Source organism: Pithys albifrons, chromosome 4 (genome assembly GCF_047495875.1).
Source record: "Pithys albifrons albifrons isolate INPA30051 chromosome 4, PitAlb_v1, whole genome shotgun sequence".
NCBI classification, from domain to species: Eukaryota; Metazoa; Chordata; class Aves; order Passeriformes; family Thamnophilidae; genus Pithys; species Pithys albifrons.
Window position 1 is genome coordinate 92,103,643 of NC_092461.1, and position 16,618 is coordinate 92,120,260.

The 16,618-nt window shown below is 38.4% G+C and overlaps 1 protein-coding gene across 2 annotated transcripts in view; it reads right to left on the reverse strand.

The window, feature by feature from the left end:
* Positions 1-16,618, reverse strand: part of EXOC3 (exocyst complex component 3) — a 29,364-nt gene that overhangs the window by 1,005 nt on the left and 11,741 nt on the right. For both annotated transcript variants that reach the window (XM_071554988.1, XM_071554989.1), the window contains exons 5-12: positions 12,103-12,220; positions 9,738-9,863; positions 8,108-8,208; positions 7,548-7,658; positions 6,031-6,181; positions 5,214-5,336; positions 1,580-1,741; positions 233-360 (exon numbers count right to left, since the gene is read on the reverse strand). In XM_071554988.1, coding sequence (XP_071411089.1) covers positions 233-360; positions 1,580-1,741; positions 5,214-5,336; positions 6,031-6,181; positions 7,548-7,658; positions 8,108-8,208; positions 9,738-9,863; positions 12,103-12,220 — 1,020 coding nt within the window. The remainder of the gene's footprint in view (positions 1-232; positions 361-1,579; positions 1,742-5,213; positions 5,337-6,030; positions 6,182-7,547; positions 7,659-8,107; positions 8,209-9,737; positions 9,864-12,102; positions 12,221-16,618) is intronic.

A 16,618-nucleotide genomic window follows, 5' to 3' on the forward strand; every position in this document is an offset into this window, starting at 1 on the left:
AAAGCACTGTTTTGTCTGCTTTTAGGACTCTAAAACCTGTTTTATCCTCCCAAAATGCAGAATTGAAGGATTTTAATTATTATTACATTTTACATTAGCTTTATTTTTCACAAGGAAGTGGTTACATTCTAAAATATGAAAAATATTTTCCCATTGTTTGAAAATTTGTCCAAGACCAAAAAGAAACTGTAATTGTTATATCTCTCTTAAATTTGAGAGCAAAGATAACTACCTGATATCTGGGTATTTACTGACTAAAGTTGAAACTTCCAGATAGAGCAGTGAAGGATCAGTCAGCTTGATGACCTCTGCTATGGCTTCAATGATGTCACAGAGTCCTTCAGTGTCCTCTCCAGAGCCCTGCAAAAGTAAAAAAAAAAAAAAAATTAAAAAAGCCCCAAAACAATAGGAATACCTCCCAAATCTAAAAACAGTCCTGTACTTAATATTTTGACTAACAACACTCTTTAATTTCCCAAAGAGCTGAATTTTCAGACATTAAAAACCCCACATATTTGTGAATTGTCACCATTAATCCCCTTCTCTCTGTCCCTGTTTATCATTCAGAGACCTACTCTCAGAATATCAGTGAAGAAAGTCAGGTCCTGCAAACAGCATGTTGTTATTTATCCACATGGTGATACATTGTAGTCTTTAACATGTGAAATCCAGATCTCTTCTGAAACATTACTTAAAAACTGGCCCTACATTAGATTCCTCCAAGTCATCTGGCCAACAAAGCAGCTTTCAACACTGATCAACTGAACTTTAGCTATTTAATTGTTGGACTATATTTAGTGCTCTTAGTTCCAGGTCATCTGGTTCTGCTAGTCTGGTATTGTCTCTTTCATTTCTTCCACAACACCTTTTATCAATGCCTTAATCTGAAAAGGATCTTACACATGATCCCACATACTGAAGGGCTCTGATGCAGGAGTTGCCTCAGCACCTTCCACAGCGAGCAGAGATGAACTCTGCCAGTTTTTCAGGCTTTATCTTTCTCTGCATTCTTTTTGCATTTGTCATCTCTTGGCCCGAGGAGCTTTCCTGAAGATTCCTGGTCCTTATGCAGTTGAAAAATCTTAGGCCTGTCTTTTGTATTTCTACTGCACTTTAAATGGGGTCAACATACTTGTCTTGTTGATCCAAATGAATACACTGCATGCTCCTTAGGTAGGTAATAAGTAACTGCATATATTTAATGCCAGATCACTCTTTCTTCTGGCCAGGAAAAGCAAAGCCCATTTTTAATGTATCTTTCTAAACAAACAACTGTTTTTTGCTTTCATTTACTATTATAACTATATATACTATTATCCACCTCTATGAAGCCATTCAAATATTCAGCTGCAGAGAGCTGTATAAGCACAAAGCAGTAGAAACTGGTACTCAGGAATTACAGCAGCAGGCCTGTGTGTTCAGAAACTCTGTGCCCTCAGCTGGCATCTCTGATACTCACAAGTCACCCAACATTTTGGAGACATGGAGATCTAACCCCAGCCATTTTCCCCAAGCAGTAAACATGTGTGGTTTATTCTAAATTACCAGGTTAACAGCATTACCCAAAGCAAATACTTACAGATGCAAGCTTCTTAAACAAAAATCTGAACTGTTCTGCTTCTTTGATCATTTTTTCTGCACCCTCTTTTCTCTCTTCTGCATTCTTGAAAGATATACGTTTTAACATGATTGCTCTGATGTATTCCACAACTACTCTCCGATGGGCCTCAAGAGTCATTGTCTGAAAGAAAAGACAAAGGTGGTGGGTTATGCCAGTGTAGGATACCTGCAAATGTATCCATTATTTTTAGGCTTTAAACAATTATCAGGCTTGGAACTGTGTATTTGCACTTACTCACCAGTATAGTTTTTGCTACTGCTACAGATTTGAGTGGGTTTAGATTTTCACAGCACTGACAGTAATGAAAAGCTGCCCTTCCCTAATGATGTGCCAGTTACGAGACACACAAACAGCAAACCCATGGCTTCTCTAATGACATGACTGAATCATTTCTGAGGAGCACCAAAGACAGAAGAACAAACGGGAAATTTGATTTGGATGATCTTTAGAACAGACCTGTGCCTGGCCTTGCAGCTTTGCTCTTTGGATCTCTAGCCAAGGAATGACCAGCCACCACAGAGGCTTCTGGTGATGAACTCCACTACCTTGCATAAAGCACTGCAAATCTCACCCACGTTATCTGTCAAGTCTGGTAAGAAGCCTGGAGAGCCAGAACAATCACTTTCTCAGATCTTCCTTGACTTATCTGCTGTTTGGCACTTGTCTTTTTATAGTAAATGGCTACTGGTACCCAGGTGAAGCATCTGGTACTGGTACAAGAGTAATGCTGAAGTTCGAAAATAAAGAACAAAACAAAAACCCCAAAACTCCATAAGCTTATTTTTTAACTTTAATGTAAGGAGAGTCCTTAAATCCCAAAAGTCCTCAGGTGTTTTTTCTTCCCCTAAGCATAGTGGCAAAGTTACTTACAATTAAGACAATGCTGGCGTAACAGGTAGTCACAAACTTTTTATCATGTTTTATTGGTAGTATGTATAAAGATTCAGTTTCAATTAACATGTTCTTCAGTCAAAATTTTGAGAAAGGTTTCAGGAAAGCAAGAAAAAGGGGTGAAAAAAGAAAAATAGGAGAAAAAAACAGATCACAAAGTACTGGGAGTCACAGCCCTCACCCAGGACACAGAAAATACCGTTTCAAGTTCTGCTTTCAAGACTGTGCAGAAATACCAGAGTTTACTGGTTGTTCAGAGAGGGCTTCTCTTGCATTGCTGGGATTGATGCCAATTACACAGAGGAAAATTAACTGTACAGAACAGACTGTGGAAGACTGACATATATGCCCCATCCTGCTGAAAAGTAAGTGAAGAGCAGCTCTACTACAACTGAGAACACTCCAGAAAAGCAAACAGTGCGATGGGCATTCACTTTAACACATTAGGAAAATGGCAAAGACTGTTAGATCAGATCCCCTCTGTCCCAGAACAGTGTCCTTCCTACTGGGCTAGTCTTCTTGCAGGTGCTTTTTGTTCATGGCTTTTAAAAATTGTATTTTCAAAACAGGGTTATCCAAGAACATTTAAAACCAGAAAAAATCCCACCACAAACCAGGGAAACAAGTGTGTCCCACTCAGTGCCAGAACATACAGTGTCTTGTATGTGAGATTTTTTTTTGTGCTGGGAGACAGTAGAATAGCAGATATGATGAATGCCCAAACAATCTGTTTGTAATGTTCTTCCCCACAAGGTGGCAATAAATGCTACATGGTGAAACATATGTGATTACAGAGACTGGTATTAACACTTAGAAACATAGGCCAAGCATGGAAAATAAAGCTCTTCCATGGATACAACCTAATTCTGGGATCAACCTAACTTATCTTGTGCACTTTTTCTGGACTGAAAATTCATACTATTCATTATTCACAATAAGGCCTCTAGGATCTGCAAATACTGAAAGTTAAGAGTTCATCAGAGACGCTTTGAGCAGTTCCCTTTATCACTTTAAAAATTAAGGTAAGAAAGATTAAGTGTATGATTTGGAGACTGTCTTTTAAGCCCTTGTACTTAGGAAGAGTTTCTTCAAAGATGTCTCCTAAGTACTGACCTTGATAGCTTCAAGCAGTTTCCTGTGTCTTTGAGAATATCACTTAAGACATGATGTTTTAACTACACAAACCTGACTTTAATCTTTTGTATTACTGTACTTGTTTCTATCAATAGAGAAATCCAGATACCCTTTGTCAGACCACAGGAAAAAAAAAGATAACCATAATAGCACATTATGCTGTTTAAGAGCACTTCAAACATAGCTATGCATTTGTTAAACCTTATGGCAACAAATTCACTACACTTCATGGTAAATATTAAAACCAGGAATTACCTGATGTGCATTTACAAAAAAAAAGTAATTCCAGACCAGCAAAACTAATTTTATCTGACTACAAACTTCTGAGGAGAGGTAGAAAAGTACAAGCTGGTAAGACTTATCTAGTAACATGCCAATAAATTTTCTGGACTAAATCCTGCAACTTAGATCTGCCTTTGACAGTATTATATGGCTGTAAACAAAAAAGATAAGAAAGAAACAGCAGATTCAGACTTTTGCAATATGATGATGAACATTTTTTCACTTCCAGTGATGAACCAATTCCAATTTTTGTATTCCAATTCTGATTTCTATTTACAGAATCACAGAATATGCTGAGTTGGAAGGACCCATGATGATGATCGAGTCCAACTCTTGGCCCTGCACAGGACCATCCCCAAGAGCCACACCCGGTGCCCCAGAGCACTGTCCAAATGCTGCTTGAGCTCTGTCAGGGTCAGTGCTGTGACCACTTCCCTGGGGAGCCTGTTCTCACCTCTGGGAGAAGAACCTTTTCCTGATATCCAACCTCAACCTCCCCTGACACAACTTCAGGCCATCCCATTGGGTCCTGTTACTGTTGACCACAGAGAAGAGATCAGTGCCTGCTCCTCCTCTGCCCCTCTCTTGGGTTGAGCTGGCAAAACACCAGCTGTCCAAGACAGAGAAAAAGTGTTCCTCCCCCCAACCAGCCAAGGGAAAAAGAAGAGGGAGAGAGGGGAAAAAAACCTTCAAACTGTGTTTATGCTAAAACTAACTACATGTATTTATACAGAAAAGAGAAAATTAGGAGAAAACTACAATATAACACACATTTACACAAGTTAGGTATATAACAAGATATAACCTCCCACTCCCCAGTTAATACAAAGTCCATTACTCTAGATTCATAAGGACTCTAAAAGACACCCTGCAAGAAAGAGAAAGTATAACAACAAATTATTTGTACTTCCCTGAGCTCAAACAAAACACAAGCAGCAGCAGCCAGAGCAGGGCCTAGCACAGTAGAGGAGCTGCCAGATGTTCTCCTCTTAGTTCAGCCATGATGGAACTGACCTAACACCTCCCACTGCTGTACACATATCTTAAGTTTGTGTCATCTGGTATGAAATACTTCCTTGGTTACCCAGTCAGGTGAGAGCTGTCTCCCAGTCCACATAGATTCTCTGAGCCTGACAATTTGAGGCCTAGCTAAAACCACTACAGCCCCTCACAAGGAAGTTGTAACTGCAATGAGGTCTCCCTTCACATTTAGCGTTCAGAAATACCCAATCAACATGATGTTCAGAGTATGTAAGCAAGGTATTGTAGAATATTTTGCACCTACCTTTTTATAAGGCTTTTTTATTCTTGCAAAGTCATTGAAATAATCCTCTACAGTGACACAGATAGTCCCCACTGCATTAGACCCCATCAACCACTTCTTCGTCATCAGCTCACTGAGGTGTGGCTGAGAAGGTAACAAACAAAAGATCAGGTCGAAATTTTGACAGTTTCATTGTATCAGCACAGTTATTAAACATGGAAGACAATTTTAACTGTCATACATTTCTCAGCTACACCCTACTCGCATCTTTCCTCATGTTAACCATTCGTTTACATTAGTTCAAAATTTTATTAAAGATCTAAGGAATCCCAGAGTATCTTTCTTGGCCCCTACCACTTCTCTAATTTCACTGTCTCCCTCCCCATACTCCCAATTGCATTTTAATAATACTTTTTTTTCCTTGATGGATTCTATACAAGAAGCCAGAATTTCTAAGCATGGAAATGTATCAGTCAGAAAGGGAGGACCTCTAGATACAGGTGAACTCTACCTGTGATGACAACTTAGGATCAGTAGTGGTTTCCCAAATAATTCTACAAACTCAACAACATAAGACTAAGTATAATCTCCTATAAAATATTAACTGCATATAAAGCACCTGCCTGAAGTCATCCTGTGAAACATAATTAACCAATTTTCCAGTATGTTACGTGCAAACTATACCAGGGAAGAATGATACTGAAGTTTACTGGCATTTTGCTAGCACATTATGTATCTTTGATGTTTATCAACCAAAAGGCTCCACAACCACTTCCTCCCTGAATTATTTTTCTTTTAAAATAATACTTATGGGGTTTTTGAGGAAAAAAGTTCTAACCTCTAAATCCATGAAGACTTCATCTAGCAGGCTAGAGCATCCTTCTTTGGCAATGATGTCTAAAGTTGCATCCATGTTTGCATGACTGATTGACAATGTGTCTTCCATTTCAATTTTCAAGTATTTTCTTTTCAGACTGATTATAGATTCTCTGTGACACAAAATAATAAAAAAAAAGAAATAAAGCTTTTCATCATCCACTGATGCACAACTGCCTAACTACTGAATTTTTAGAGTGCATACACAGAAAAAGACAAAGCAGACAGTTATGTCTGCAAGGGGAAACAATGCCTGCCGCTTGCTTTGGAAGCCTTAATAATCTCCAGCACAATTTTACCATGGTCAGCCTGGACTACTTGTGCGCTGATGGTTTGTAGACATGACAATGGCAGCAGATATGGATGAACAGGGTGCTGGATTGCTGAACACCAAAACATGAGCCACGTTCTGATACTTTTAATAGAAGGTCTACCTTTACTTTTCTCCAGTTCAGTTCACCTTGAGCACACTGCTTGAAGGTGATCTGTGAGAGACTAATGTAAGAAGAGATGGCAGCCCCAGTCAAAGTAACTGAAGTGATCTTTCTGGATTCTGAAGTTGAAGATACATTTTTCTTTGGCAATGAAATTCTTGGAAAACCAAGTGTTTTTTCACTGGTGAGGGGCAAGCACAATCCCTGCCTTAGCAGCCAGGCAGAAAGGGACCTGGGGGTACTAATTGACAGGAAGCTCAACATGAGCCAACAGTGTGCCCAGGTGGCCAAGAAGGCCAATGGGATCCTGGCCTGGATCAAAAATAGCGTGGCCAGCAGGACCAGGGCAGTGATCCTTCCCCTGTACTCTGCGTTGGTGAGGCCACACCTTGAGTACTGTGTTCAGTTCTGGGCCCCTCAGTTCAGAAAGGATATTGAGGTGCTGGAACGAGTCCAGAGAAGAGCAACAAGGCTGGTGAAGGGACTGGAGCACAAGCCCTATGGGGAGAGTCTGAGGGAGCTGGGGGTGTTTAGCCTGGAGAAGAGGAGGCTCAGAGGTGACCTCATCACTGTCTAGAACTATCTGAAGGGAAGTTCTAGCCAGGTGGGGGTTGGTCTCTTCTCTCAGGCAACCAACAGTAGGACAAGAGAGCACGGGCTTAAGCTCTGCCAGGGGTGGTTTAGGTTGGATATCAGGAAGAAGTTCTTTCCAGAGAGAGTGGTCAGGCATTGGAATGGGCTGCCCAGAGAGGTGGTGGATTCTCCGACCCTGGAGGTTTTTAAGGTGAGAGTGGATGTGGCAGTGAGTGCCATGATCTGGTAATCAAAGTGGGGCTGGATTAAGGGTTGGACTTGATGATCTCAGAGGTCTCTTCCAACCCAACTGATTCTATGAATATCTTTAAACTTGTTGCCTTTGTTCACTCAGCTAACCTATCTTAAGTGAAACCCTCTTTGTATATAAAGAGAAGGTCCTGGGAACAGGTGGCGTAACAAAGGAAATATCAATAGCTATTTTTCTCACTGCAAGAACATGCACACTTACTTAAAGGTTTGACAGTTGTTGATGACTGCAATCATGTACTGAACATAGCACTGAGGATACTGACGATTTTTAAGATGATCTTCTTTATACAGCTGTGCTTCATCTTTGTACCTGTTAACATATGCAAGGAATGGCAATAAACAGACATAAATACATAATAAGTATACTCATAGGACCAAATGCTCCATAAGGGCTTGTCAAGTATTTTACAAAGGGTTTGTTGCTCATGTGATGTTTAGTCTCTCTGTTCTGGGCAGAATCCAGCCAAGGAGGTATCTCTGTCTTCCTTAGGAGAAAAAGATGTAAGTTCGAGATATAAAAAAAGAGGAACTGACTCAAAAACTTAGAGCCATTTGCAGAGAGGAACTGACAGTGCCATTGACCATTCGCTTCTGCAGTGAAACAAGGGAAGGCAAGAAAACAAGCTTGGTTGGCATGAAAGTCATAGGAGAAATACAAAGGAATAAAGAAACATCCAAAGGAAAAACAAGTACTGGAATTGTCAGAACAAAGCAAGACTGAGGCAGGATAAGGCAGCTGTATTTTAAACATTATGTTACCTGGTTAGAAATGAATTCATTTGCTGAAGACACAGAAGGAGTACCTTTGTTTTCAAATCTTCATTAATCTGAGCAGCCACCTGAAGATTCTGCTCAAACATCTAAGATAAAAATAGATTAGTTGTAAAGAGATGCTCACTAGCACCAGCTCCACATATGCTTTTTGTTGTTTTTTATTTTGAGTTTTTTTTAGTTTGAGTTTTTTTTTACAAGCCAAACAACTGCTGGTCACTAAACCAAAAGTCACTATTTTCATAAGAATAATTAATATATTAGTGACAACCATTAAAGCATACAGCAGTTTTCTCCTGATACTGAAAACAGCTGCATTCTTTCTTTATCAAAAGTACTTAATATCTTTACTTCAGCAGTGATTTGGCTTTACAGTGTATCAAAGTATTTGGGTCAGCTCCTGCAGTTAGTAACAAACAGCCTTATAAACTCAAATTCTTTTGCTTCTCCCATATATGAAAATAGTCAGCTCACAAAGTGAAGTAAAAGGGTCCCTAAACTTTTAGAAATACAAGCAGGCACAAAGTCTAGGTATGTATGAGCAACTGCATTTAAGAGGAAGGGAACCAGAAAGGAAGGGTGCAACAGAAGGTGGAAACTTCAGCTGCTTTAATGCTGAGATGATTTTGAAAGTTTCACTACTACATGGATTTCAACACTGCAGTCTTTGACAGCATTGGAGCCAATCACCCAGTTTCTTTGACATTGTGCATTTGCTGAAAACTAGTAGATGAAGTCAAGCTTGGCAGTAATACAAATGTGAAAGAATGTAGCAAAAATCCTGGTATAAGCCAGCACAATAATTAAGGAAACAAGTGCAGGAAGAAGAGACAATCTAACTTTCATTAAAGTTACCTAACATAATATTTGTAGAGAAAAATTAGAAAATGAGCATAACAAGCTGACATTTTTCTGCTTGATAAAGATCACCTTCGAAACTTTCCATTACCAACAAAAGGGTGGTGCAGGTTTGGGTATTTTTGAGGTCTTTTTTTTTTAAGATCTTGGAAATAGTTTTATCTTTTCTGTTTTAAGGCTATTTAATAATTTGGACAGGCATTATGTGAACTGAAGTAGCATTTAAAACAGCAACTGTTTTGACTTTCAATGGAACTTCTAGTTTACTGTGTGTCTTGGTTTGACACACACACACCCATAACACTGTGTTTGTATAATGAATAAATTATAGGAACAAATAGATGCCTCACTACCTCAGCACCATGTTAACAAACAGCCCAACTAACTCAGCACTTCATTAACAAACACTGTTCTAATACTTACAAACATCTCATCTTGTAGGCTTATACTACAAATTTACAAGAGACCTGAGTAAAAGCAGTTAACTAAGCATAAATATCAACTAAATAGGCTGGAAAAAACATGTTTGTAATCTACACATAAAAAGAACTAAGACTTTAAGTAAAAAAGGCAAATAAAAACCTCAAAAGAAACAACTCCTCCAACTAACAACTCTATAGGAAAAATTCCCTATTACGCTTCAAAAGACCAGAAACAATGGCATTCCAAAATGTTTGGTTTCCCCCTCACATCCCTACACTCCCCCAGATCCATGTTCTGCTTCTGTAGATTTTTCTAGAATAACCAAATTCTCTTATACCTGAAAAACAATGGCTGGGAGTGTAGTCTGATAGTACCCATCTTGATCTGCTTCTGGCTCAGTTTCTTTTATCCAGTCTTTTTTATCCGTCTCCAGTGCTTTCCGTAGCCAGCCAATGATGTTGGACTTCATTAAATAAAGCAACCAAGAGAAAGAAAAGATTCAAAAAAACACCCTGCTACAATATCTGGAATAACAATCATGTCCATAATGAAGAGTGGAACAATCATTTCCATAATGAAGAGTAACATAATGTTGACTTTTCTCATCATTCCTACAGGATATACATACCACAGACAAATTAAAACTTGCACTGACAAAGGTTGGTACTGGTAGATTGATGCAGTTTGAGGCTTCTGCACATTTTGGAAGGTGAGTGCTCCTAACACAAAAGGCAAGTCAGTTTGTCAGAATAAACATGTTTACTAACTTTGGAAGCATTTTAAGGCTTTAGGTTTCAAACTGAGTTTTTCAACAGCTGAGAAAGTACAGGTAAAACTTAATGTAGAAAAAATAGCACATTTTTGCTTGTAGTTCCTTTCACATCTACGTTTTAGGAAGCTGATGCTTGTTACTGCTGGGGACAAACCCCCGGGATTAGATTGAATGGGTTGTGTTTCTTGGACCTTGAGTACTGCAGACCATAGTGATGAATACAATAGTTGGCTCTCCTCCCATCTGACAGGCTCATTATACAGCAAAGGGACATTAAGAACAACTGATTTTAGAACCAACACAGTTTTCTGTGTGACACATTACACAGATCTTTTCACAAGAGCAGATACTAAAGACCAGCATGTTTGCTAAACATGTAATTGGATTTTTTGATTTCCGTCTTGGTTGGGTTGATGTTTTCTGCCTTTATTCTACTTTGTTCACATTTGTTTAAAACCCCTAGTAATATAAATATTCTTACTTCTTTCCAGTATGTACCAGGCATGTACAGTAAGGGCAAAAAAGCTCATACAGTAGTATCTTCAATTCTGTGAATTGATGCACTATCCTTTTTCCTCATAAGCATGGGAACTGCTCTGATGAGCAGTTTATGTTTACAAAGAAGAAGTAATCTTTTAAAAGCCAGCAGCCCAACCAACTTTTTTCATCTCAAGATCAGCATTTACAAGAACATTTTTAAGCTGAGGTGATTGGAAAAATAATTATCAGCTAAAATCTATTAGCGTTTTATTTCTCATGAAAATGAGACATTTCTATTGATGTAAAGGTCTGTATTTGATAGTCACAATTACAAAATGCTTCCACTTACCTAAACAGAACTAATTATATTTGTTTATAGATGCTTTTAAACAACATCAAAAGAAATAAGGCAGAAGTGAAACAAATAGGTAGTTTCAGTATTTTCTGTCTTAAAAGGAAGATACACCCAAAATCAAAACCAGCAAAAGAAGACCACTCTGTTTAACAGAGTAGCAGGTTTGTTTTATTTAGGTTCTATATTCTATACAGAACATTTTTCAGTAAGTAGGGAAAAAACAATTCTGAAAAACCAATATGGGTGTATTTTTTCAACTTAAGCAAGGACAGAATGAATTCAAAGGCATTTCCTGAGTCAAGCCAAAGGTAGCTTGAGAAAACAAACCAATGGCTTTTTTTCCTAAAGGTAAGTGCAGAAGAATAAACTTGCATGAAAGTTTTAGTAAAGCTTATGTGAAGCAGAGCCTCTACTGACAACTTCCTTGAGACACAACAAGCTTGTGGTTCATATTATTATTATGAGGATGAGGTCCAAGTAGCTGCTGGTGCTGGACATGTTTTAGTAACTGACATCTAAAGAAGCATAAAAATTTCCCTCTTCTGCTTGGCAGAGCTCCTAAACTTAGAAGGAATGGGAATTCACTGAACATATTAAGAATAGCAAGTCCAAAGTGACAACTGTCCAAACATCCAGTTGGAGGCAATCAGTGGATCTTTAAAGAAAAGTCCATTAACAAACCTGACAGTCACATAATGATTGCTTTGCCATGTAGTTGACCAGTGTCTAGTGACTCTCAGGATAAACAAGAAGCAGTGCCATTTTATTTAAGATGCACTTGAAAGGGCATTCAACCAAAGGAAATTATGCTCATGCAGTTGGGAGGCATGAAAGGGAAAAAGCTGTTGAAATGAATCAAACTGGAAAACGAACCTCCTGATTACCTTGAAAAGACCACACCTGTAACAAGTGTTGATGTAGTTACTACAGGGACCAAGCTGCATTTTGTGTCTCTTTTAATAATGGTCTGTAAAGCAAAACTACTCCTTGGAATGTCCTGGAGTCCCATTTGTCACATTATTTTTCTCAGATGGAGGAACAGCACTGAGGGACTACAAGCTCATCTGAAGGTGCCTTTGCACTGTTATTACTCACAGTAAGTGTTGACATGTACTTGCTGAGAAGCTGGTCTACCACACTTTGTGAAATCAGAGGATCCAGAGAATTTACATCCACTTCGGGAGACAGTTCTGAATTCCCCATCATCTCTGCACTGAATTTAAAAAAAAAAAGGTATTGCAGATTACTGAAGAAAAATTAGATAAAAGGTTATACTATGCAGCTTTTTCTATGTCCACTGTAAAGGGCAGTTTTCCAATACCTACAACATGTCAAAAAGTTCTTAATAGTAACTGAAACAATCTAAGTGTTTACAAGGAGTGTAAATAAAACTATGTAAAAGAAAGAGCAGAAAGCAAAAGCTATAGCCCAGCATATAATAAAAAAGTTAGACATTTAAATGTCCAACCCTTCCATACATTCCTTACAACTTTGTACAAGAATTAGTGATGACTTAAGATCGAATAAAAGCCAACTGGTTCAATCTGTGGGCTCTTAACAGGGGACATTTTTATATGTCTTTTAAATTTCAGAGGACATGACAGACAATTTGCACATTTTGAATTCTAGAATGGGAAAGATCAGTGACAGGTTTTTTTAGTGTCCTCACATCCTCACAAGAGTTTCTATTCTGCTATTTGTACCACATCCATATAAAAATTAAAATATATTAAAAGAAAATCTACCTATGCTTCCTGTCTTAGCAGAGAATACAGCTGGTATCAGAGGAGTCACCATCTTTCATGACAATTCAAAAGTGCACTTCATGTGTTCTGTTTAACAGCACTTGCTTGCAAAGGAAAATTCTTGATTTTATAGGCTGTGAAAGAAACTAGAGCAACCCTCAAAAATATTTTGACAAGGATTATATAAAATTAATATTTTACAGTGATATTTGGTATCTTCATATAATAAGATTATATAATGAGTGGCTTGTGTAATCAAAAAAAACCCCCAAAGCTATGCCAAAGCACAATGTAGCAAGATCTCTTAATATTTCATGCTAAAAAAAATCAATAGCTCAAAACCACACTCTTCAGAGAGTGCTTTATTAACAGTTGATGGAAATACATTCAATCATACTAACGTGAATTGGTTTACATTCCATTTATAGTGTGCTCTTCACAAGGAAACCATAAATTCTATATTTGCAGTGGCTACTATAAAAACAAATAGCAGCTTAAAAATAAATTCCTGAACAAGTGACCAGTTTGTACAGTTCTGCAAGTTGAAGTTGTTCTCTGGGTACATGCAGTGAGTCAGCACAGTGGGGCTTCTGTGTCATGAAAAAAATTAAAATCTCAAGCACTGAAAAAGTCACTACAGTAACTACTTAAATACCAAAATTCTTGTCTTTAAACTATAAAAGCTACTGTGACTGAACACTCTACACTTGTATCATCTTCCTGAGCCTGTAGGAAAAGAGACTGAAGTTATTTAAAGTGGCTCAATCTATTCAGAAAACTGGATTCCATTCTGTTGCTGTTTCTTAAAGAATACATGTAATAGCAGGACCTGCTCCAGGCTGATTTAGGGGAAATGTGAGAAGCCGTTTATGGCACAGTGCCCATTAGAAAATATTTCTAACCTCATTATACATCATTATCCTTGTTCACAAGGCCACAGAGACATTAACCTTTTCTCAAAGCACATCAACTGAAACCCTAAAACAAAGACCAAAAGCTTCTATTTCTGGCCTACATGACAAAAATTCTTCTTACACACAATTTCTTTCTGACTGCCACAATCATACGTGTCTGGGGAAAAAGAAGTGACAGACGACCCTCTTCCAAGTGTCACAAGGCTTCCAACTGCTGGGAAAAGTTATTTACCTTCAACAAAAAGTTTATAATAAAGCTGAAATTTCAAACAGAACTGTATTATCTGGAAAGTAGCACTTCAGAAAACTCCTTCTGTGCCACTTATGCCACACTTGCCACCAATCCTGCTGTCTTGTAAAAAGAGGTATTTGCTTCAGAGACAGCATCCAGCCAGATACAGAGCATTCCTTCTGTTCCTTGAGGAAGTTTGCTGACACTGTAGCAATGATGGGGAACTCTTTTCAGTTTTGTCGTTACCTGATCAGTATCTGATAAAATGATGCCATGAATATGGGAGCAGGATCTTACAAGACTTATATTTTCCCTAAAGATCAGAGTCCTACCCAGTACAGTTTTAATAGCAGTACATTTACAAAACTCTCACTGACTTCAGTATGAAAGAGAAATCCATCTAGGACACTGAAACTGCATTCCACTCAAATACTAAAGGCTATTATTCCACATGTAGCATCACTTTATTTCTCAGCTATGAGTTGAGCACATTTCTAAAAACAGCTTCTAAGGCATGCTCTGATAAAAAATCCCCAACGATTCTTTAATAAAGTCTATCTTGCAAATACTGTAAACAGAAGTTACACATTAATTTCTTATCAATTCATTATGTGGAAAAAACCTCAATGCCTCTCGAGTTGGTCAGTATTCTCCGAGCTGGTTTTGAAGTGCAGCTGTAATATGGAAATACAACACAAATGTCTATTTTCCCTCTAATATTCAATTACATTTAATAAAAGCAGAGATAAAAGGTAGGCCAAAACTATCTTCCACCATACAATGTACTATAGAAGTGAACCAGGAACAAGGAAAAGCAGCCTAGAAGCTATATTGGAAAAAAGGGTGAAATATCACAGAAACGCATCTCTCATGATGTCCTACAGCTCCATCCTCCTTCCCAGTTTATTATAAACATATCCCCAGAGCTGTTTATTGTATTAAGAGATGTCCAGCAGCTGAGATTCAGTAAGCTCTGCAAGTGTCCCTGCTGAGAACTTTACTTTTCCACTCCCAAACCTGAGCTGATTTCTATTCCACTGTGCACTACAAAGATACGCAACAGTTAATGATCACAGAACCCTTAGAATGGTTTGGTTTGGACCTTAAAGATCATCTGAGTTCCAAACTCCCTGCCATAGGAAGGGATGCCAACTCCCTAGACCAGGCTGCTCAGGGCTCCATCCAACCTGGCCTTGGATGCTTCCAGTGATGGGGCATCCACAACTTCTCTGGGCAACCTGTTACTATCATTAACATCCTCCTTATGACAGTTTATTGTAATATGCAAGAATGAAATTCCTGTACTGCCCTCTCAGGGTTTTTTTCAGAGAAGAAAGTTAAAGCCTTAATTTTTTCAGAGAAGATAATTTCCATCCCACTTGTTACATGGATATACAGGGGAGAAGTGCATTCTCAGATATCCTGTACTGTGTCTGCTCTTCACTGTTTCACTTTCTTCAAGACTCAGACATCAGGTGCTAAAAGCCACATAAGCTGCTTTAGCTGGAGTGACCCTTTTTGCTTTGTTTGCTTTGGAAGTAGATGTAATGTTGGCTTTGATGGAACACACAGACTGAGAGAGCCATAGCTCTGAACTGCCTATCTCAGGAACAATATATACTCAGTTCTCTAGGGGAAGGGTAGAAAGGCAATTTTAAGACCTAGATTTGCCTTACTGGAACATAAAGCCCCAGGACATAAATGAGGAACCTGGGAGCAGGATTTCTGCCAAGGTCATGCCATTATAGGAAGAAGGACTCACATATTTCTGATTTTCATTCACTGTGGAGCTATTCTGTGGCTTTCAAAAAAAGAAGTCCAATTAACTTGGCTCCTTATTAGTGGCTGCCTCTCTCATATATCCTTCATGGGTATCTAAGTGTGCATTAGTAGGTGGCCCTCATTGTTCCTTGCAGGGAAGAAAAAGCAGGAGAACTTTGCAGTGTAGACTAAAGCCCAGAGTTCTGAACACAAAACGAATCTTAAAGCTGGTTATAAAAATCATACAGAATGCTATTGTCTCCTACCTACTTGCTTTATAGTATTATACTTTAAACCCATCAAGCATTCAACTTGTTTCATTAGTGAGACTGAACAATCGAAGACGGTAAAAGTACACAGAGCACAGAATCTGGGCCAGTGCCAGCTATTCAGAACAGGATTACAGTCATACACCACAGAAAGGGTAGCAGTACTTTTTCCCAAACAAATCAGTTGCTCTAGTAACTACATGCCAGGAAAAATTAAACAGTTGTCATTTGAGCTGTTTCTACTTGGAAGGTGAAAAACAAAACAAAACAAAACAAAAAGGCAAAAATCCCCCATAATGCTTAAGTTAACCCAACAGATCACACAACTCAAAAGAAATGTTCTAAGACTATCAGAGGAAACAACCTGTTAGCAGAAATTCTTCTAAATGAACAAACCAGCTCAGTTTTGAGAGAAAACCTAAAGGAAGTTACTACGTTCTTTCCATTTAACAGTAATGAAGCAACTGAAACACTCCCAATCTCTGCAAAAAAGAACAATAGAAAGTTCATAAACACACAGACCTTCCAGGGCTGTGGCCACAACAAATGTTTTGGTTCACACATATGAGTTCTCAGCCTCTTCTGCTCTCCCAATACTTCAGCAAACTGGTACACAAATAAAAGGGACTGTAGCTTCAAGCAGGTCTTTAACTGCATTAAAACTTTAAGCAACTCAAAATTACATATTAG